This window comes from Schistocerca cancellata, chromosome 4, assembly GCF_023864275.1.
Source record: "Schistocerca cancellata isolate TAMUIC-IGC-003103 chromosome 4, iqSchCanc2.1, whole genome shotgun sequence".
Classification (NCBI taxonomy): Eukaryota; Metazoa; Arthropoda; class Insecta; order Orthoptera; family Acrididae; genus Schistocerca; species Schistocerca cancellata.
In genome coordinates, this window is record NC_064629.1 from 286806614 (window position 1) to 286829600 (window position 22987).

Sequence of the window (22987 nt, forward strand, 5' to 3'; positions counted from 1 at the left end):
TAGCTGCTGTAGGCTTTCCCTAAAGTTTGCAATATTTATATTGTTAATTGAACGCACTGCTTTGAAATTCTGATTTGATATACTGCATGGAGCTATGTCATGTACTGTAACTAGCTGTGCACCATGATCTGAAAGACCATTCTCAACAGGATAAGCATTTATGTCCTTAAACTTATCTTGGTCTATAAAAAAGCTATCTACCAATGTCCTGCTGTTTTTTGTTATCTGAGTAGGAAAATCAATGACGGAGTTCAAATTGAAAGAACTGAGTAATACTACAAGGTCATTCTTCCTATTACGCTCTTTCAGGGAATCAACATTGAAATCCCCACAAATGATAATTTGCTTCCCCCTGTCTGACAGATAGCACAACAAAGCATCCAAGTTCTCTAGAAATAGCTGGAAATTCCCTGAGGGGGCCCTATACACTGTTACAACTATGAAAGTGCCATCATTTAGTTTTAGTTCAGTGGCACATGCTTCCATATGTTGCTCTACACAAAATTTTTTAGTTTCTAAATTTTTTACACTGTGGAAGCTTTTGACATATATGACAACTCCTCCTCTCATCATATTATCTCTACTTACATGTGCAGCTAATTTGTACCCACTGATGCTAACCTTTTGCATATCAGTGACAATGTGATACTCAGACAGGCATAGTACATCTATTACATTCTCAGTTTCTATATCTTCTAAACAAAGCAGAAGCTCATCAATTTTATTCTTCAATCCCCCAATATTTTGATGAAATATATTAACATTATTTTTCACTTTACTTTTGTGAGTATCTTGAACTTTTTTAACATCTTTAGTACTTGCCTGGCTGAGTTTCCCACTGGACACTGATCTTACACTAAAAAAGAGTTTCCACCATGAGATGTAGTTCCTCCCCCCTTTAAATATCCTGCTATCAGCCCAGCCAGTTTACCCTTCCCTTTCTTGTTGAGGTGTAGGCCATGTCTAGTATAGTCCCACCTACAGAGTGAATCAACAGGAACCACACCAATGTGTGACCCTGCACCAGATCCAAGTAGCCGTTTGAGGAAGTAGAAGTTCCCAGCCTGCCCATCTTGTAGACTCCTGAGGGCCCCATGTGAATGCAGCTTGGATGTGCTCAACATTTTCATCAGACATACATGACTGAACAGTGCTCTTCCCATTGTGTATGCAAACAACTTCCGAGAATTTTGTATGCCAGTCATTAGTCTGCTTGTGAAGGGGCAGTTTCTTGGTGAACTGTCAGTGGAATGCACATTGCACTTGAACAGTGGATTGACTTTGCACAAATTACAACACACAAAACGATTTCTCTTGTGGTATAGTTACCATATTACTATCAACAAACAACAGTACAGCTGTGTCAAAACTTTGAACATTCCTCCATCCAGTGACATATCCAATTGTTTCTGTCTTTCATAGTTTGCCTGTTTTCAAGAACTGAAATTTGTTCTTTCTTCTTGAATCACATTATGTATAGAGTGTAACAATATGACACTGACATACTTCAAGGAGTTGTAGAGGGTGTTCTGAGAGACAAGCTGAAGATAGGAATTCATGTACAGGATCATCATCACACTGCACTACACAGTTTTGAAATTATGTGGACCAGTTCTGCCACTAGGTCACCCCCTAGGTGCCAGCCACTCATTTGTACACCAACAGGCCACAGAGTGAAGCATCTTAACAACATTCAGGTCACTGAATGGTGTTGAATGTGTCCACACCTGTCACAATAGGTGCAGGAGCATACAAACTCAGGTTAATGGTGTTCCATTTGATGCACCTTTAAGACGAAGACTTAGAAAAACTGTGAATTCAAGTTATATCAGGGAAATGAATTTTTCATCTTTGACCAAAACTAACATCAGAGATAATTTTCTCCAATTACAATCTGTAATTGCCCAATCAGAACAAAGCTGAATTCAGAGTGTCAGATGTGATATATTGTCCATTATTCATATTGCCAGGCAATGAAAAATTCACAGCATGAAGAAATGTCTAAATATGCATTAAAGACTATGTTTAATAATGATATAAATTAAAATTTCAGTTTAACATTCCCGGAAAAAATTTAGTGGTTTTTGAAACCTCTATAAGCTTATGAACCAATTTTTATATATTGCAGTATTGAATCAAGGAAGTGATGCACATTTTCTTGAGGGAGAGGTCCAATGGTGTTCCTACGAATGCAAGAAATTAATTATTTTTCAGTTTCATTTTTGATATCAGTTTAAGGGGTCAAGGGTGGCTATCTCACTGAATTATAAAGGAATATAAAAATCTTTGTAAAAATGAGATTTTTTGTCTTATTTTGATGCAATAACCCTAAATCCTATGACTAGGCCATTGCTGCACTTATTCAATGGACTAAATTCTGCAGCACACACTAATTCGTGTAATACCACCAGACATACTGATAGCTCAGTCAGTATAATTATGCATACATCTGGCAAACTTGTTAGGTATGGCACAGAAGGACACATCTGCTGGTACCAGATAATGTGGCAAAACACCTGAAGCAAATAATGTGGACTGCCATGGGCTTACTTGTCACTAGCCAATGTTTACAGCAATCTTTCTGGTGTATCTGTTAACAATGGGCTCCTAGACTGTGAAGTGGACTTTGTTGTTACCTGCAGTCAAGATTTGGCTAGCACACAAACTTACCTGTCTGCCTAATGCTACTGTCTTCACTGACCACACAATTGACAGTTTTGTCTTCAGTGAAAGAAATGACAGCATATGAGGATGAGTTATGGTTTGTATTCAAGTGCTTTCTAGTCAAACCTACAGGCAGTGTTCTTCTCCACTATCATGTAAGTCAGTCAACAAACTTCCAGAGTACCTGTAGTGACCAAAATGCATCCACCACCAGAAATCTTCTGTTTTATGTAATTCCAGAAGAGTCAGGAACTATTTACTTTCTATGATTTATTTACACATAATTTATGATTAATAAAACCTGTTTGTTGTAGAAGCAGACACTAATCAGCAAAAGTTATTTGTAGATAGTAAAGTGAATGACATGTGAAACTTACATGTGCTGCTTGTCCCTCTGTCTGATAGGATACATTATTAGAACACTGTGCTTTTGTATGGCCACAGAGACTAATGTTGAACAAATGGTAGTACTGTGCACCAGATGCAGTGAACAGACGACTGCCTTTGACCAGATATGTACTGAAATCAAATGAAAGACATTTAGGTAATAAGTAGACTGAATGAAAAACATTAGTATTTATGAAGAAAGTTTCAGATATTTGAGAGTATAAAGGCAGCCTTTTTAGTGCAAGTAATTGACTTCACCATTTTAGAAAATTTTATACAAGTACAGTAAAGATAGAGTAGGACCAAACTCTCACAAAGAGGCCACTATTAGGATATGAATATAAGAGGTTTACATACTCCCTTTAGAAACTTCGAAGATATGCAGAGGGTGCAGGTTTGCCAATGATTTGAATTGGGTCCTCTTTTCAGGGACAGACATGTTAAATACATGTTCCACACCCATGAGGATCATCTCATTTTTGGGTCTACGGAACAAAAACTGAATCTACTCTAATCTAATAACAGTTATGTACATCTCCAAGGCTTGTGGCACAATGAATGATCCATTAGATTTCAGGCATGCAACCAGTGAAACTCTGTTCCTTCACCTAATATTTTCCCTGTATATCTTTCAGCCATCTTCTGAGTGGGGTGACTGGCTGAAGCTAAAGCTTTTAAACATGCAGACTATTCCACTGCACATGAGGCCAAAGATGTACAAGTGCCAAAGATGTTGTTCAGTGGCAAAGATCATAAACTGAATCAGTGCTTTGCTGATAAAGTCTTGGCAGGATGTAAGTGTGTCATTAGTTGTTGCACTATAATGACATCTCTGAGAGTTTATTAAAGGAATTGCTGAGTTCTATACTTTGTCCAGGATAAAACTGCTACCTCTGTTAATTAAATTCTTCACCAAACAAATTTCTACTGCTTTCTTCACCACTGACCCACAAAAATATGATGGTGACACTATGATTTTGGTATTGCGATACCCCACAGAGTGACTGGTGTCAATGCAATGCAATGCCACAAATGATGTATTGGGATGTAAGAGGTGATGTATCTTTGGTGTTGTGAGCATCTTTCATGGACCATTTATATCATCTGCCAGTTGTGTGAAACACCACATTTGCAGAGCATCAAGACATCTCTGACAGAACCTAGTATGGTTCCTGTGTTCGCTGGATGGTGAAAAATCACTTTCATTTTGCACTTGGTGAGGATCCAACCTATTTTAGCTGACAAAAGCCATGGGTTTGAATCTTTCTATGCCATTTCCTTCACTCCTAAGGTCCACTATTAGCTTTATCCATAGTACCTTGTGTATCTGTTGTGGAAAGTACCACTTTGCTTCAAAAACTCCCTTTAAGTGTAGAAGCTCATCCCACAAAGCACTTCCATCAGCAATGCCATGTGCTCTCTGAACCAAAGTCCTGAGAATGCCCATTATCTGGGAAAGGTGGTGGCAAGTATTTGCATGTAAATACAAGTCCATGCAAGTCAGTTTCTGATGAACTGCATGTCCCAAGTTGTCTTTGTGCCTTTGCACTGAATGATTGTTTTGGTTCAGGGCTAAGAGGAAGTTCTTGGAAAAATTTGAAACATGATTATGTCACCTATCTGACAAAAGAAGGTGAATAATAATTTGTAATTATTTCAATAAATCAGTTGTTTGGAACCTGATCAAAAAGATGAGATAGAAATTTTATTTAACTCTTATGCTCTCACTTGTAAACCTTCCCAGCAGAGTTGAGCAGGACAGTAGCACTTGAACAGACAAAATTTTTGCAGAAGAGGATTGGTCAACACAGGTTTCATCTCAGTTTCAAATGGGTTATCAGACCAAGGTGGCCACTAAGCCATAATACCCAAAATGACAGCTCTAAATCAAGTGTTAACTAGGAATCCTATTAGAATAGTTAATGAGCTCACAACAGATCTATTCAGAAGGAAACTGCAAAGAATCAGCTGCAATGAAGTACTTGAAGCACTGTATGTAAATTCCAAATTTAATTCATTTCTAAATTAAATTCTCCCTACCCTTAATAGCTGTTTTCCAATAGGATGATATAGTAATTAAAGATAATAACCAAATGGCCCATGATATCAAATACATAGTATGCCTCTTTAACACTCACTTATGAATGTAACAGAGAAACTTCATATAACTGGTTGAAAAGAAAAAGCATTGCAGTACATGTAACAGTCAGAAATTTGAGATCACTCCAACTACTTCTACAGGAATCTGAAAAAGAACTAGCTCTCTTAAAATAAAAAATTCTCAAAGGCTTGATAACATTACAAACAAAATATTAAAAGCATGTTCTTCTGATATAACTACTGTACTCAACCATGCATTGCTTTCTCAAGGTAGCTTGACCTGGCTTCAAATGGGTAGCAATAAGTATGTTAGCAATAGGTATGTATAGACAGATGACTTTTCTGGTACACAGACACAGTCTCTCCACTGAAACTGTCATCTGTAATGCTACAGACAGTGTATTAAAATATCCAAATGACAAAACTTCACCTACTGGGATTTTTTGTGATCTGTCTAAGGCATATGAGTGCATAAATCACAACATACTTTGGAGAAACTTAAAATTTATAGTTTTTGAGATATAAAAAAGAAAATAAACATTTGTAATATTATAGAGGAGAAGCAGTTAGTATGGTATGATAACATGAAGAGGTTCTTGGAGGAGAGTCTGCCATAAATAGCTTGGGAATGGGTTCCTGCAATGAGAAGCAAATGAGGTAGACCATAGAAAAGATGAATGGATTGAATAGAAGTTACTATGGCAAGAAGAAGTTTACAGAAGGGTGAAAGCCAAAATAGGAAGTTATAGCACTTTCAGTATGACAAATGACCTTTGTTTCTGTAAAAAGAAAATCCTCCTCATAAGCAGATAGTCTGACACAGATTCAGCAGTATACAAAAACATTGTTGCTACTTGATTTATTTTGATTGTTGCATATAGCTTTGTGTCCAAAATGTATGAAATGTCATATATCCAATAATGATGAGGTTTCAGTTTTCTCATTTTTGTTTTAGTTTTCACAATTTTGTTAGTACAATCACTGTAATGTCCAGCACTGTAATTTTTTAAGGATTACTTTGAAAGTGATCGGAGGTCATACTGCAGCCCATCAATGTTGAAGACACAGTTGGTAGTACAAGATACTCCATCGAGACTTGTTAGACCTGGTCCACAAGGTTGACATGATTCTTCACCATAAGCTAATGGATCTGTAACTGTGCTTCCAATACGGCAATGAGTACATGCTGTAGTGTTAGGGTCAATGTAGTGACCTGGTGGGCACGGAATACACCCATGATCTTCAGTTCCCTGCAATTAATAGATATAAAAGTCAATCAAAAATAAAATTGTATGTATGCATATGTACTGCACAAGCCCCTCTAATAAGAATGAAAATAAAAATTCTAATATTTGAAACTGTATTTGATCATTAAATATAAAAAATACTAATAAATATGGCTAAGAAGATATTGTACACAAAAATTGGTATCATGAAACCCTCTAGACATGACAATAATGATAATGAATGACACAAATATAAAAATATTTCACACATCATGTTGAATAAATAGCAATGTACAATATGCTGCCTTACCAACAAAATAAGTGGCACCACATTCAGGGACTCATAGAAAAGACAAATGAATATGCATTACTTATTATTAAATTTGATTTTAGAGTTTACATCCTAATCATAAATGGTAATGACTAGCAAAATGACCTGGCTTCACATGGGTAGCAATAAGTATGTTAGCAATAAGTATGTATGGACAGATGACTTGTCTGGTACAGTGGTAATTTTATTTTCAGGCCACTGCATAGAGTTATGCTTAAAAGTCCAGACAGCAACATTAACTGAACATCATCACTTTCATATAACTTACATGATGTAAGCAGCATGCTCCAGGAAAGTTTTCAGGATGCATCAATCTTATGTGGTCCACATGTAGTGTGCATTGGGAGTGACATGTCATGGCAATGATGGAAGGAGCAAGCTACCACACCACCCTCTCCAGCCCAAATCAGTCTATTTGATAGTGAAAAGTTCATCAAAATCTCTGCAGCAGTTCATAAGATTACCTTGAACATATGGACAAAACCCACAGTGGGGGACTCCAGTTTATAAAATGTACAAAGAAGATGAGATAAATAGAAGAATAGGTTCTGGTAGTAATGAATTCATCTGGTTCCATTACCTCCACTTCGTGTCCATAGTGGACAACACTGACTTGATCCATGAAGATGTTAGGCAGCAGAAGATGTACAAACCCCACAATGAAAAATCACAACTGGTTGTGCAACAATGAGAATAGTATCTTCAAGTGAGTAGAAAAGATCAAATGGACCCTCATGATCCCACATCAGGGGCACACACTGTGACAGACATCATCATAATAATGAAGGTGAAGATAACTGAAGGAAATAACTCACATTGCTCTGTGAATAGACAGTGGCAGCAGTGGCACAAAAACAAATATGAGACAGGCTATGCAAATAATCAACAATGGTGTGAGCAATGGTTATGGAGCTGTAAACCAAGAGTGAGAATTTGTGAATCAGTGTGTTAGCAAAAATCGTATCAAAATGCCTATCCTTCGATACAGACAGGAAATGCAGTGGAGGACTCTAATATATAATGTGCCTGGAAGATTTCAAGGAGTTCTGCAGTTCACCACCAGATGGCAATGACAGATGCCATGACTTCTTCTTTTCTTGTCCCTGTTGCAATAACTGGTATGATCTGATGGAAGTCTATTGAAAACAAAATAATGCAGCCAGTTATAGGGCTGTTGTTGTCACACAAATGTCACATCGTGCTGTGTAGCACTTCAACGGATATTTTAGGGGATATCTCAACCTCATCCTAAGCAATCAAAGCCCAATCTTGGATCATTTTACCAGTATTACTTTGCTTTGAAACATTATAGATGCTGTTGGTATCAACATAAAATTTCAAGGAAAGTTTGAATGTGGAATGAGCAGTTCAAAAATGAGCTGTGATGCTTGTGCTGACAGTGCAGCAGTCAGGCGGCCTTATGCCTATGTCTGCTAGATGGCAAAAACATCATTTTTGCAATGCATGGGGCTTCAATTCATCACAGTTCATCCAATTAGGACAAAATGTTTATAAATTAGACACACAAACCTTCCTCATAAATCAGTCTACTTACTAATGAAACTGTATTAAAATCTTTACTGTAGTTGCTAAGATTATCTTGAACATACAGACAGAAGTGACCAAGAACTTCCAGTTATGTACATAGAGATGAAGGACATTCAATCAATTTTGGAATTATGATGTAGACAATGCAAGGTAATTACTATTTTATTTTAGCCTATCATTGTCATATCTGCATCAAAAAGATAAAAGGTGATGTAGCTCTTCATTTGCTGAAGTATCCATTCATAGTCCATTTTTTCCTTTGGAAATATTTTCCTCATTATTGTTGCAGTGGTAAGGTCATAGACTTCATCTTTTTCAGCTGCAATGTAGTTTTTTGAACTCAAGTTTATTTTATTAATTTTAGAATGAAATTTTCACTCTGTAGTGGAGTGTCACTGACATGAAACTTCATGACAGATTAAAACCGTGTGTCAAGACTGAGATTGAAACTCAGGACCTTCGCCTTTCACAGGGTTGTGCACTACCAACTGAGCTACCAAACCACAACTCCTGACCCGTCTTCACAGCTAATTAATTTTAGCTTACTAAGTGGTATGAAAATAACATTTATCTAAATGAAACTTTTGTCAGTTTTATTTTATTCTCTGCTCTCACACTCCACCGATACCTAAGCTATACACAGTTTTCATACAATGCTGATTATACAATTGAATTCTGCTAGTTATAAATTCCAGCAAGCATAACATTTCAGGATTTTGATGTTATGATGACATACCAATTTTTGAACATTGTGTAGATTTAAATGATAGTGGGGTGTTTCAATAAATAACTAAAAACAGCAAGTAGAAGCTGAGCAAGGGATGATGTTTATGGTGATGGTGGTGATGAGTGGAGCATCCAGCTGCACTAAGTTTTGTTGCAGGTTTTAGAAACTATGTTTCCTCATTCAGTGCATATGAGCTGATTCTGGCAAATATTAACCAGCTAGAATGATGACTGTTCTCATTATGTCATGGTGGCAGGAAAACACAAATTACAATTGTTGATTTTTTGTTTTATTCAAGAAATACAGGATACTATTTAAGGTTTTCTCCTTTTCACTTAATTGTATTTATCTATGAAACTACTGTAGTTCAGAAAAACCAGTTCTGAATATAAACAGTTTCTTCCTCTTCTGTATGCTATCTGTAAATTTAGACAACAGTTGGTAATTTTTCATGTGACTTTAAAACAAGTGCCTACTGAGTCAATGAAATGTGTATGGCACTAATATAAATTTTAAGATTTGCTAGGAACAAGTCATATGCATTCATGATGAAAGAGTCCTACTGTATGGCCTAAAAAACCCAAATTCTGATTATGGGTCACTTAATTAGCATATTGGAGCTGAACCCTATTTAAGGTAAACCCTCATCTAAGAAAAAATATTTCAGTCTGAGAAATTCATCAAAAAGTGGTTTTAATCTACACAAAATAGGGTATAAAATGCTTTTTGAAAGTATGTTGCTATTAAGGCAATTTTGAAGCCACACTTACAAGAATTGGCATTTGGATTCTTGGTCAGAAATAAGGAAATAGATATTCCAACATTTTTGGAAATTTACCACCTATTCAGATGAAATAGTGCATGAAAGGTTTTTGGAAATAAATCGTTATTAAAGACCTGCTAAAGCATTTTTAAAGCTACATATATGAAAATTGGTATTTGACTTTTTGGTTACAAATAAAAAATAGGTGGTTCAGTGTTTTTGGAAATTCAGCCTCTAAGGGGGTGAAATAGGAGAGCAAATGTTTTATGAAATATTTCATTGTGAACAAATTTTCAAAGCTAAGTCTATGAAAATTTGCATTTGGTTTCTTGGTTAGAAATAAAAAATACATGTGTCACTGTTTTTGGAAATTCAACCCCCAATAGTGTGAAATAGGAGGTGAAATGTTTTATGGAAGTATTTCATTGTGAAAGGATTTTTAAAGCTAAATCTGTGAAAATTGGCATTTGGATACTTAGTTAGAAATGAAAGAAATATGTGTTACATGGTTTTTGGAAATTCAACCCCTAAGGACGTGAAATATAGCCAGAATAATTCACTGACTAATCAACGTCCAGCCAAAACAACTAAGGATAGAAGGTTGAAATGTGGTGAGGGTGTGGATCTTATACTGTAGGTATTGTTTAAGAAGGGATAGTTTGAAATTCCATTCCTTAAGGGGGTTAAATAAGGGATGAAAGACTTTTTGAAAATATGTTGCTATTAAGGCAATTTTGAAGATAAAACTATGAAAACTGGTATTTTGCGTCTAGGTTAGAAATACTCATTTCAGCATTTTCAGAAATTCAAGTATTAAGTGGCTAAAATAGTGGCTGAAAGTTTTTTTAAATAATTTATTATTAAAGAGCTATTAAAGCATTTTGAAAGTTATGTCTATGAAAACTGGTATTTGACTTGTCCATCAGAAATAAAAATATATATTTTTAAGTTGATATAAATGGTTGTAGTTTTGTCATAAGTTGCACTGTGAAGTGTCTAATTTTTATTTTTTGATGGTGACTAGTTTTGGACACCTGTGTCGATTTTCAAACTATCTGTGCTATAAGTGTGACAAATACAATGATAGGCCATGTACAGAAACTACCCCTGCAGTTATCAAAGTGGTATATGGCTGACTTAACAACAACAAATTACACCAAATAGGTCAGGCATTAGAGAACCACCTATTTTTCACCTGCAGCATGCTGCAAGTGTTTTTGGAAATGCAGCCCCCTAAGGGAGAGAAATAGGGGATATAAAGTTTTATGAAATTATTTCATTATGAAAACATGTTCAAATCTAAATATATGAAAATTTTTATTTGGCTTCTCTGTTAGGAAATTTTTAAAAAATCATGTTTCCCTGCTTTTGGAAATTCAGCCCCTTAGGGGGTGAAACAAGGGTGAAAACTTTTAATACAATATTTTCTTATATCAAAAATTTGTTTAAAGTTAAATCTGTTAAAACTGATGTTTCACTTCACAGTTAAACATAAAGAAATATGTGTTACGGGATGAAAGTTCCTATGGAAATATCACAACAAGAATAAAAAAGACATGATTAACAAAAACTTTGGACTCCAGCTACCAGAATCACTTTTTGGTCAGACTATGCTTCTATGGCCTTAATTGGTGTGAAAAGTTTAGAAGATTTTGCAATTTGTGAAAAACATAAGAATCTGATTAAATTAAAAGAAAAAAATCTGTGCAGACTATACAGAGTACACGAGAAGTACTTGAAACAGTCCAGACAGGTAGTTATTTAAGAAAAATGAAAATAATATTAATTTTTAGATCCATTGGCAACTAGAACAATTGACACTGTGGAGATGGTATTTAATTACCTGATGACAAGGCAAACAAGTTGAGGCTCCTCCATCAATAGTATTTGTCACATTAATGGAATAAATTTTGGCAATATCATCTTCCAACATTTCTTCATTACTGTCTTCATCTAGTGGAAGTTTTTGAAATGCCCAGCTAAATGTGTATGAATCATTCTGCATTAGGGCGAGCACAAAGTCTTGTCTAGGTTGCGATTCTGTCCACCTTTGAATTACAGAGAGTTCTTTTGAATCAGAACCCTGAAAAGAAAATGGTAAAAAATATTAGTTATTTCATCATGGATAGGCTGATGGATTAGAATAATTTTGCATGCAATTCTTCTAGGTTTTAGACTGTGTCAGAAACGATGCTCTAACATACTGTTCACTGCTACAAGTGACTTTCATCAGGACAAAATACTTATTACAGCACTACACACCCTGACAGAAAACACTAGTAATTGTGGCCGAACCATTGGTACATCATTTTACAACTTGACATGGTCTACAACCCAGAAGAATTTTATGGAAATTAACTCTGGCCATGAAAGTCTTTGATCTTAAATTAAAATAAAAGAATATGAATTATGCTGTGTCATACCATCAGTTTTCATAAACGAGATTTGTAAGTAAGAAGACACATTTCTCATGAACACTGCTAAAATGTCACTCAATAACATCACACAGCTATTTACAACGTGATTCTAAGTAGTCTTTCTTTGTGTTGAAGAGTCACTAATTTTTCACTCTCAGCCACAGACTGAAGACAGTTTTTGTGCGTGTTTTACTTATATAGACAATGATAATGACAGGTGAATGAGGCATATAGTGCTATAGTTTCATAGCCATGTTCATGTATTTTGTTGTTAATTAATTTGTAAATTTTTTACATTAAAAGCCTACCTGCATGAAAACAAATTCACATTTGCTTCTACATATGAGTTCAAAAGAGAATGAAATGCTTCCAACTTCAAGATGATGGTCGGAACTGAATCCTCCTTGGCTTCTAAAACCAGCAACATTCAATGAAAGAAGCAAATATGCACCATAGTTTTGGTTGTGAGCAGAGTGAATATATGATCCAGCACACTGCCATCCAAGTCCATTGCTGCATCGGGTACCTGATGAACAATATAAATATTTTAAAATAAATACACTAAATGGGGCAATTTGTCTGATGTATAATTACAAGAAATACCTACATCTACCTCTAGATCTATAAATATTATTAAAGTAGACTAGATGTTACTGATTTTGGTTGCACAATTTTACAGATATGGTATTAATGTATATAACTGAAAATCAAAACTGAAAGGTTAATCTTATTACAATAGTAGAATTGATCTACATATCACCTTGAAAGGCAACAAAAGAAGATGTAAAAGGAAGGAAATGTACTGTTATGGAAAATGATTGTCTTGATAAAGTATTTTGTCAAAAATACAGTTTCTCATATGGAGATAACGAAGCTGTGTTTCTCTGCAGGAGGGAAAAAAAACTGAAATACAAGTGTATATTCACAAAAACGAAACACATCATATGCATAAGGGAAAACTGTGTCATAATAATGGATTGATTAGGAAAACAAAAAGGGACACCCTAACATTGAGAATAAGCCAATAAATTTTAATATTCAATGAATATCAAAAGCAAACTGAAATTCCTTTTTTCTAGCACATAATTACAATCCATATGCAAAAGCTAAATAATATTATATTTTCCAAACTGAATACAACTCTGCATGCATGCTCCACTCCAGTATGTTACACAGTGCTGTTGACTGGACTACCCTGTTGGAATTTATATTTACACTTAATAGTCTAAATAAATACATCTACAGTGTGTTTCAAAAATGAATTTACTACTTTAAAAATTCATATAAACTTATTCAAAGAAGATATAGAGCTGGGTTTAGTGTTATTTTGTAGGGAAACACATCAAGTTTTTTTACCTTAAACTAAAGATGTCGCATGTGGCTTCCACTGGTTATTCTGCACACATCCTATTGGAAGTCAACTTCTTTCCAAAGGTGCTGTAGCATTGCAGGTGTAACTTGCTCAGTGGCAGAGTAAATTTTTGCTCTATGTTCAGGAAGAGAATATGGCACAGAAGGTACAAACACTATATCCTTGATGAATCCCCATAAAAAAAATTGATTGGTGTCAGGTCTCGGGAACATGGGGTTCATGCAATTGACGCATCATGACTGAACCATTGACCTGGAAAGCAGTCACTGAGAAAATCTCAGACATCAGCTAGTTAGTGGGGTGTTGCACCATCTTGCATGAAATAAACATTTCATTCTTGGTCATCCTCATCGATCTCTGGTATCAAAAATTGTTGTAACATATCCAGGTATACTATCCCATTGATGGGTATCTCATGGAAAAAAAGGGGCTGTACATTTTGTTCTTGCTCAATGCACAAAGACCGTTCAGCATAGGGCTACCACAAACATGTTGCAATATTTTATGTGGATTTTCACTGCCCAAAATCCTACAGTTTTGTGTGTTAGCCTTGCCACTTAAGTGAAAAGTTGACTTGTCAGAAAAGATTATACTGTACAAGAAATGTTCATCCTCATGTAATTGATTTAACATACCCACACAGAAGTTCTTGCAAAGAATTTTATCAGTGTATTTTACTGCCTGTATGATAATCAATCTGAACGGTTTCAAATGCAAACGGTTTCTCAATACGTGCCAAACAGATGTATGTGGGATTTGCAGTTAGCGAGATGCACTACGGATCAATTTTGTAAGGCTGTTGACAAAACATTGTCTCACTTGCTCAATGATGTCGTCAGATGTGCTTGGAAGACTTGATGATTTCCCACATCTTACTGAGCACCCTGTTTCTATAAAATATTTATGCCACTCATAAATTGTAGGCCTTATAGGAGGATCTTTAGTATACTTGGTACAGAAATTACACTGAACTGTTATCACTGACTACGGTTCTTCAATCCTAAACACACCTCTAGCATGCTCAGGTCCAGTGAAGGTAGCTATCTTTAACTCAACTGCTACCAACACTCCTTACAATATGATTTGGCACTAACAAACTATGTCAGACAAAACGTGATGTATTTCCCCACAAACTAACACTACAATCACCTCTGTAGGTATTATGAATTAATTTACATGAATTTTCAAAATTGTAAAGTCCTTTTTGAAACACCCTGTATTTCAAAGTCACAATCATTTGGTCTTTAACTGCTTATTGAAGAACCCTTTAAGGGAAGCTGAATAAACAGTAGAGCTTTCAATATTCAGAAAGAAACTATTTAGTTACACTGTGGTTCCCCTACCTTATGTATGTATGGTTCTGTCTTTAATCAGAATTTTATGTTAAATCAAATACTACTGTCCAAGCTCTCATGAAAGTCTGTCACATGTTGTACATTTAGGTGGCACATCTTGAGGAAAAATCAGAGAATCAACCAAGTGGTCATCTCAGACTGTGTGGAAAATCATGTAAAATGTACATTCAGGCTGTACAACATGTCAGAACTTTATCATCAGCTAATACAATTCATTCAAATTAGGTCTAACATATCTTCTCCCTGAGATTTCAAACATTTAACTCACATGGCCAATTGAAGAAATGATTTTTTGTCTATGGAGAAAAATGATTGCTATTTTATACGCTACTTTTCACTTCAGACACAATAACATAATGTGATAACAATCATAAAACAATTTTGATCAGATTGTATATGCCTGTCACAGACAGAATCTTAAGTGGGTAATGAATAGCTAAAACCAGTTACGTGTGGTATTATATTATGTGATTATGTCTAAAATAAAAATAAATGCATATCACATAGTGATACTTGTGGTTGTAATCCTAATTGATATTCCACTGGACAGCTTTTTGAATGAGCTTGGTCACAACCAAATGTTAGGAATTCTTGTCCAAAACCTGTAATAGAAGGAACTTCTACACCCTCTCCCTTCATCCCCACATCAACATTTCATTTCTGCAGGATCGAAAATGTTTTCAAATGGGATAGAAGAGATAGAAAAGATCCAATGAAGGGCAGCATGTTTCAACATGGGTTAATTCGTTGGCATGAGACTATTATAGAAATGCTCAACAAACTCCAGTGGTAGACACTATAAGAGAGACATTGTGCACCAGGGAAAGGTTTACTACCTAAATTTTGAGAGAGTACTTTCCAGGAAGAGTCAGACAATATATTAATTCCTTCCACAAACATCTCACAAAATGACCTCAATGAGAAAATTTGAGAAATTAGAGCTAATAAAGAGTCTTACTGACATTCAGTCTTCCCATGCATCGTTCATGAGTGGAGCAGAGAAAGAGAGAGCAGCTGGTGGTACCAGAAGTACCGTCCGCCATCTACCATCAGGTAGCTGATGGAGTACTGATGTAGATGTAGGTGTAGATGTATCTACAATGCCACCTCCCTCAGTGGTGGTGTGATTTCCATGTCAAGAAACTCAAACACTCATTGGCTCAGTTATATCAGGACAAGTAATACTGATGCAAGGTCATCTATCAATTACCCAACTTGCATAATATACACAACACTATTTTATTAAGTGCCTTTAACTTTATATCTGCATAACCTACTCCCCCCCCCCTCTCACCACTCTCTGTTTCCTCTCTCTCACCCCCCCTCCCCACACACACACACACACACACACACACACACACACACACACGCACGCACACACACGCACACACACACACACACACACACACACACTTGCTACTACTTAAACCATCGTCACTACTACAGATCACTACACTTGTATCACTATCGTGCATTGAATATTAATGCAGTAACTTGCTCTGCACTGAATGTCTTGTAGCATAGAACCTCCTGTTTAAATATTTTTTGTATGCTTAAGTGTATATATGATCATGTCATCAAGAGAAAAAAAGATGAAAGAGAAAAAAAGACGCACCTAAAAGGAATTATGCAAATACAATGGAAATAGGTAGATGTGATGTGCATATACAGATAAACAAACGATTACCATTTCAGAAAAATTGAATGGTTTATTTAAGAGAAAGAGCTTTACAAAATGAGCACATAAGTAACCAGGTGGTCCACCTCTGGCCCTTATGCATGGAGTTATTCAGCTTGGCATTATTTTGACAGAGCTGTTGCATGTTCTACCAAGGAATATCATGCCAAATTCTGTCCAACTAGTGTGTGAGATTAGCAAAATCCTGAGCGGGTTGTAAGGCCCTGCCCACAATGCTCCATGGGGAGAGATCCAATGACCTTGCTGTCTAAGTAGGTTTTATCAAGCGTGAAGACAAGCAGTAGAAGCTCTCTTGCTGTGTGCATGCAGGCATTATCTTGCCAAAATGTCACTCCAGAATGGTTTGTCATGAAGGGCAACAAATTGGGGCCTAGAATATCATAAATGTACCACTGAGCTCTAAGGGTGCCACTGAAGACAACCAAAGGGGTCCTGCTATGGAAAGAAACGGCACCCCATACCATCACTCCTAGTTGTGAGGCTGTATGGCAGGCAACAATCAGGTTGGTATCCCATCACTGCCTGGGGCATCTCCAGACACATGTTCAACCTGAAATTTCACTGACTGAAGTACAGTTGTCATCAGTGATGAGTCCCACTTTGAAATGAGCCCTGATGAGCAATGAAGACGTGTTTGGAGACGTCCCAGACAGTGATGGGTCACCAACCTGACTTGTGCACCTCATACAACAAATGGTTCATATGATCACTAAACATACAGTTCACTACAACACAATGTGTTTGAGGGCTTATGGCAAGCAGGTCCTTAGATTATGCTTATCTCCAGATATTCCCATTTTAAAAGCCATAAATTGTTGTCATCTCTGCCCAAATTCTTTGCCTTTAAATATGTCTGCTTGTGTCTGTATATGTGTGGATGGATATGTGTGTGTGTGCAAGTGTATACCTGTCCTTTTTTCCCCCTAAGGTAAGTCTTTCCACTCCCGGGATTGGAATGACTCCTTACCCTCTCCCTTAAAACCCACATCCTTTCATCTTTCCCTCTCCTTGCCTCTTTCCTGACGAAGCAACCGTTGGTTGCAAAAGCTTGAAATTTTGTGTGTGTGTGTATATATATATATATATATATATATATATATATATATATATATATATATGTGATTGTTGGATTCAAATTAATGATATGAATATAATAAGAGGGAAACATTCCACGTGGGAAAAATATACAGATGTCTGCTTGGTCTGTGTATATGCGGATGGATATGTGTGTGTGTGCGAGTGTATACCTATCCTTTTTTTTTCCCTAAGGTAAGTCTTTCCGCTCCCGGGATTGGAATGACTCCTTACCCTCTCCCTTAAAACCCATATCCTTTTGTCTTTCCTTCTCCTTCCCTCTTTCCTGACGAGGCAACCGTTGGTTGCGAAAGCTAGATTTTTGTGTGTATGTTTGTGTGTCTATCGACCTGCCAGCGCTTTTGTTTGGTAAGTCTCATCATCTTTCTTTTTAAATATATATATATATATATATATATATATATATATATATATATATATATATATATATATATATACCTAAAAACAAAGATGATGTGACTTACCAAATGAAAGTGCTGGCAGGTCGACAGACACACAAACGAACACAAACATACACACAAAATTCAAGCTTTCGCAACAAACTGTTGCCTCATCTGGAAAGAGGGAAGGAGAGGGAAAGACGAAAGGATGTGGGTTTTAAGGGAGAGGGTAAGGAGTCATTCCAGTCCCGGGAGCGGAAAGACTTACCTTAGGGGGAAAAAAGGACGGGTATACACTCGCACACACACACATATCCATCCACACATATACAAACACAAGCAGACATATTTAAAGACAAAGAGTTTGGGCAGAGATGTCAGTCAAGGCAGAAGTGCAGAGGCAAAGATGTTGTTGAATGACAGGTGAGGTATGAGTGGCGGCAACTTGAAATTAGTGGAGATTGAGGCCTGGTGGATAACGGGAAGAGAGGATATATTGGAGAGCAAGTTCCCATCTCCGGAGTTCGGATAGGTTGGTGTTAGTAGGAAGTATCCAGATAACCCGGACGGTGTAACGCTGCGCCAAGATGTGCTGGTCGTGCACCAAGGCATGTTTAGCCACAGGGTGATCCTCATTACCAACAAACACTGTCTGCCTGTGTCCATTCATGCAAATGGACAGTTTGTTGCTGGTCATTCCCACATAGAATGCATCACAGTGTAGGCAGGTCAGTTGGTAGATCACGTGGGTGCTTTCACACGTGGCTCTGCCTTTGATTGTGTACACCTTCCGGGTTACAGGACTGGAGTAGGTGGTGGTGGGAGGGTGCATGGGACAGGTTTTACACCGGGGGCGGTTACAAGGGTAGGAGCCTTCCCTACGCTCTGGCTCCTACCCTTGTAACCGCCCCCGGTGTAAAACCTGTCCCATGCACCCTCCCACCACCACCTACTCCAGTCCTGTAACCCAGAAGGTGTACACAATCAAAGGCAGAGCCACGTGTGAAAGCACCCACATGATCTACCAACTGACCTGCCTACACTGTGATGCATTCTATGTGGGAATGACCAGCAACAAACTGTCCATTTGCATGAATGGACACAGGCAGACAGTGTTTGTTGGTAATGAGGATCACCCTGTGGCTAAACATGCCTTGGTGAAGGACCAGCACATCTTGGCACAGTGTTACACCGTCCGGGTTATCTGGATACTTCCTACTAACACCAACCTATCCGAACTCCGGAGATGGGAACTTGCTCTTCAATATATCCTCTCTTCCCGTCATCCACCAGGCCTCAATCTCCGCTAATTTCAAGTTGCCGCCACTCATACCTCACCTGTCATTCAACAACATCTTTGCCTCTGCACTTCTGCCTCGACTGACATCTCTGCCCAAACTCTTTGTCTTTAAATATGTCTGCTTGTGTCTGTATATGTTTGGATGGATATGTGTGTGTGTGCGAGTGTATACCCGTCCTTTTTTCCCCCTAAGGTAAGTCTTTCCGCTCCCGGGACTGGAATGACTCATTACCCTCTCCCTTAAAACCCACATCCTTTCGTCTTTCCCTTCAACAGTTTGTTGCGAAAGCTTGAATTTTGTGTGTATGTTTGTGTTCGTTTGTGTGTCTGTCGACCTGCCAGCACTTTCATTTGGTAAGTCACATCATCTTTGTTTTTAGGTATATTTTTCCTTCGTGGAATTATATATATATATATATATATATATATATAAACAAAGATGATGAGACTTACCAAACAAAAGCGCTGGCAGGTTGATAGACACACAAACAAACACAAACATACACACAAAATTCAAGCTTTCGCAACAAACGGTTGCTTCGTCAGGAAAGAGGGAAGGAGAGGGCAAGACGAAAAGATGTGGGTTTTAAGGAAGAGGGTAAGGAGTCATTCCAATCCCGGGACCTGAAAGACTTACCTTAGGGGGAATAAAGGACAGGTACACAGTACACATTTTCCCCCTAAGGTAAGTCTTTCCGCTCCCGGGATTGGAATGACTCCTTACCCTCTCCCTTAAAACCCACATCCTTTCGTCTTTCCCTCTCCTTCCCTCTTTCCTGATGAAGCAACCGTTTGTTGTGAAAGCTTGAATTTTGTGTGTATGTTTGTGTTTGTTTGTGTGTCTATCGACCTGTCAGCGCTTTTGTTTGGTAAGTCTCATCATCTTTGTTTTTAGATATATTTTTCCCACGTGGAATGTTTCCCTCTATATATATATATATATATATATATATATATATATATATATATATATATATATATATATATATATATATAATGCATCAGTAAAAAAATTATAACAATTGTGTTCTCTGTAAGACAAACATAGTTTTGCATTCAGCAAATAAGTAACAGTAATAATTCATCGCTGAAAACTACCATCTGGCTGGATGCAAGCTGCACTCATCATTTTCGGCATTTCTGTCCAATGGAGTATTTGGTAACCATAATTTGGAGTGGTGTTTGGTGGACATCTTTTGCAACCTGTTTTTCCATCTGAATACATTTCTTTTGGACAGAATTCACACGTAGAACCATTAACATACTCCATCCCAGGATTGCATGGTGGACACGCTTGTTTCTCCCTTGGTTCAGGCAACTGAACAGCATTTATAACATCATCACGGCAAATCTTTGGCTGCAACCACTGGTATACATGTTGTGTCTGAAAGGAAAAGCAAAGCAAGTTAAACAAATTTCACAAGATGAGACATATTACAAAATTCAGTGAACTAAAAATTTCTGAAAGAAGTGAGTGTATTTACTAGTAAGTACACATAATTCTTTCATACATTGTATTGAGACTACACAACTAGCAATAAATAAAAGTAAAAAAGATGGGAAAAATAACACAAAATAAATGTCAGAACCTATAAGAGGTACAGGAATCATCAGCATGTAGTTTGATTTTTTGCTATGGCAGGGATTACTCTATTAAAACTGGTAAACCATTGCCTTTGACTGATATGTGAACAGACTTTCCCTACATGTTATGAGGCAGGGGTAAATTTTAATGGCTAATCCAAATTATAGAGTAAATACATATCAGATTTTACACACACACACACACACACACACACACACACACACACACCACACCACACACAATGCACTGCAAGAAAAACTTTCTTATAGAATATCACATGCACATTAGTAATGTGTATTGCTAGGTAATTATATCTAATTTCCATTGTTTGCAACTGATTAAAAAATCTAAGATACCACTAATGTCTAAATATTTGTATATATAGCATTGTATTATATTGTATTGTATGTTAACCAGGGGCCTAGAAATGGCGAAGAGGCTCCGTCCTCACTGCAGTCACAGTGCTCCACAACCCCACGACAACCGCAGTTCACTTCACCCCTCCGCCGCCCCACACTGAACCACTGTTACAGGTTTATTGTGAGGTTCAGCCCCCTGTGGACACCCCCCCCCCCCAGGGAACATCTCACACCAGACGAGTGTAACCCCTATGTTTGTGTGGTAAAGTAATGGTGGTGTACACATAGGTGGAGAACTTGTTTGTGCAGCAATCGCCGACATAGTGTAGATGAGGCAGAATATGGGAAACCAGAAGGCATTCACCGAGGTAGATGGAAAACCACCTAAAAACCATCCACAGACTGTCCGGCTCACAGGACCTCGACAGAAGTCCTCCTGGCGAATTCGTGCTGGGGACCAGGCGCTCCTTCCCAATCCGGAAAGCTGTGTGTTAGGCCACATGGCTAACTGGGCAGGCTATATATAGCATGGTATACCTACTTATTATATGTAAATCAAAGACATGTATATATCAAATTTCCTTTAAAGCAGAGAAAGCATTTTTGCATATTTTACATGTTGATACTGTATGTAACACGCAATGTGTAAGCACTGACTTGTAAAGATTCCACAAGTTCATAAAAGATTATACTCCCAAACATTGCGACAAAGTATTTACAACACAGTTCATTTTTATGGTCATTTCATTGTTGTTTGTACACTATCCAAAATCTGTATGGAAATATAAATAAGTAGGCCTAGAATTACGTAAATTTTCAAGAATTATGTAAAAGGGCAAATGCATCAACTTAAGATAAAGAACATTAGTCTGCAAATGATTATGTTAAATGTTACAAAGCCAAGCATACTGAAGCACCAAAGAAACTGGTATAGGCATGAGTATTCAAATACAGAGATACGTAAACAGGTAGAATACAGCACTGCAGTTGGCAATGCCAATATAAGACAAGTGTCTGGTGCAGTTGGTAGCTCAGTTACTGCTGCTACAATGGCAGGTTAGTAAGATTTAAGTGATTTTGAATGTGGTGCTATAGTTGGTGCATAGGCAATGGGACACAGTATCTCTGAGGTAGCAATGGAGTGGTGTTTTTCCTTACGACCGTTTCATGGGTGTACCATGAATATCAGGAATCTGATAAAACATCAAATTTCTGAAATCACTCATCATCATCATCATCATCATCATTTAAGACTGATTATGCCTTTCAGCGTTCAGTCTGGAGCATAGCCCCCCTTATACAGTTCCTCCATGATCCCCTATTCAGTGCTAACATTGATGCCTCTTCTGATGTTAAACCTATTACTTCAAAATCATTCTTAACCAAATCCAGGTACCTTCTCCTCGGTCTGCCCCGACTCCTCCTACCCTCTACTGCTGAATCCATGAGTCTCTTGGGTAACCTTGCTTCTCCCATGCGTGTAACATGACCCCACCATCTAAGCCTGTTCGCCCTGACTGCTACATCTATAGAGTTCATTCCCAGTTTTTCTTTGATTTCCTCGTTGTGGACACCCTCCTGCCATTGTTCCCATCTACTAGTACCTGCAATCATCCTAGATACTTTCATATCCGTAACCTCAACCTTGTTGATAAGGTAACCTGAATCCACCCAGCTTT

At 37.3% G+C, this 22987-nt stretch overlaps 1 protein-coding gene across 1 annotated transcript in view; it reads right to left on the reverse strand.

The window, feature by feature from the left end:
• The window catches only part of LOC126183642 (endosome/lysosome-associated apoptosis and autophagy regulator family member 2-like), a 244048-nt gene that overhangs the window by 35666 nt on the left and 185395 nt on the right, over positions 1–22987 (reverse strand). The window contains exons 7-11 of the mRNA XM_049925783.1: positions 20463–20748; positions 12472–12689; positions 11590–11829; positions 6169–6401; positions 3042–3183 (exon numbers count right to left, since the gene is read on the reverse strand). Coding sequence (XP_049781740.1) covers positions 3042–3183; positions 6169–6401; positions 11590–11829; positions 12472–12689; positions 20463–20748 — 1119 coding nt within the window. The remainder of the gene's footprint in view (positions 1–3041; positions 3184–6168; positions 6402–11589; positions 11830–12471; positions 12690–20462; positions 20749–22987) is intronic.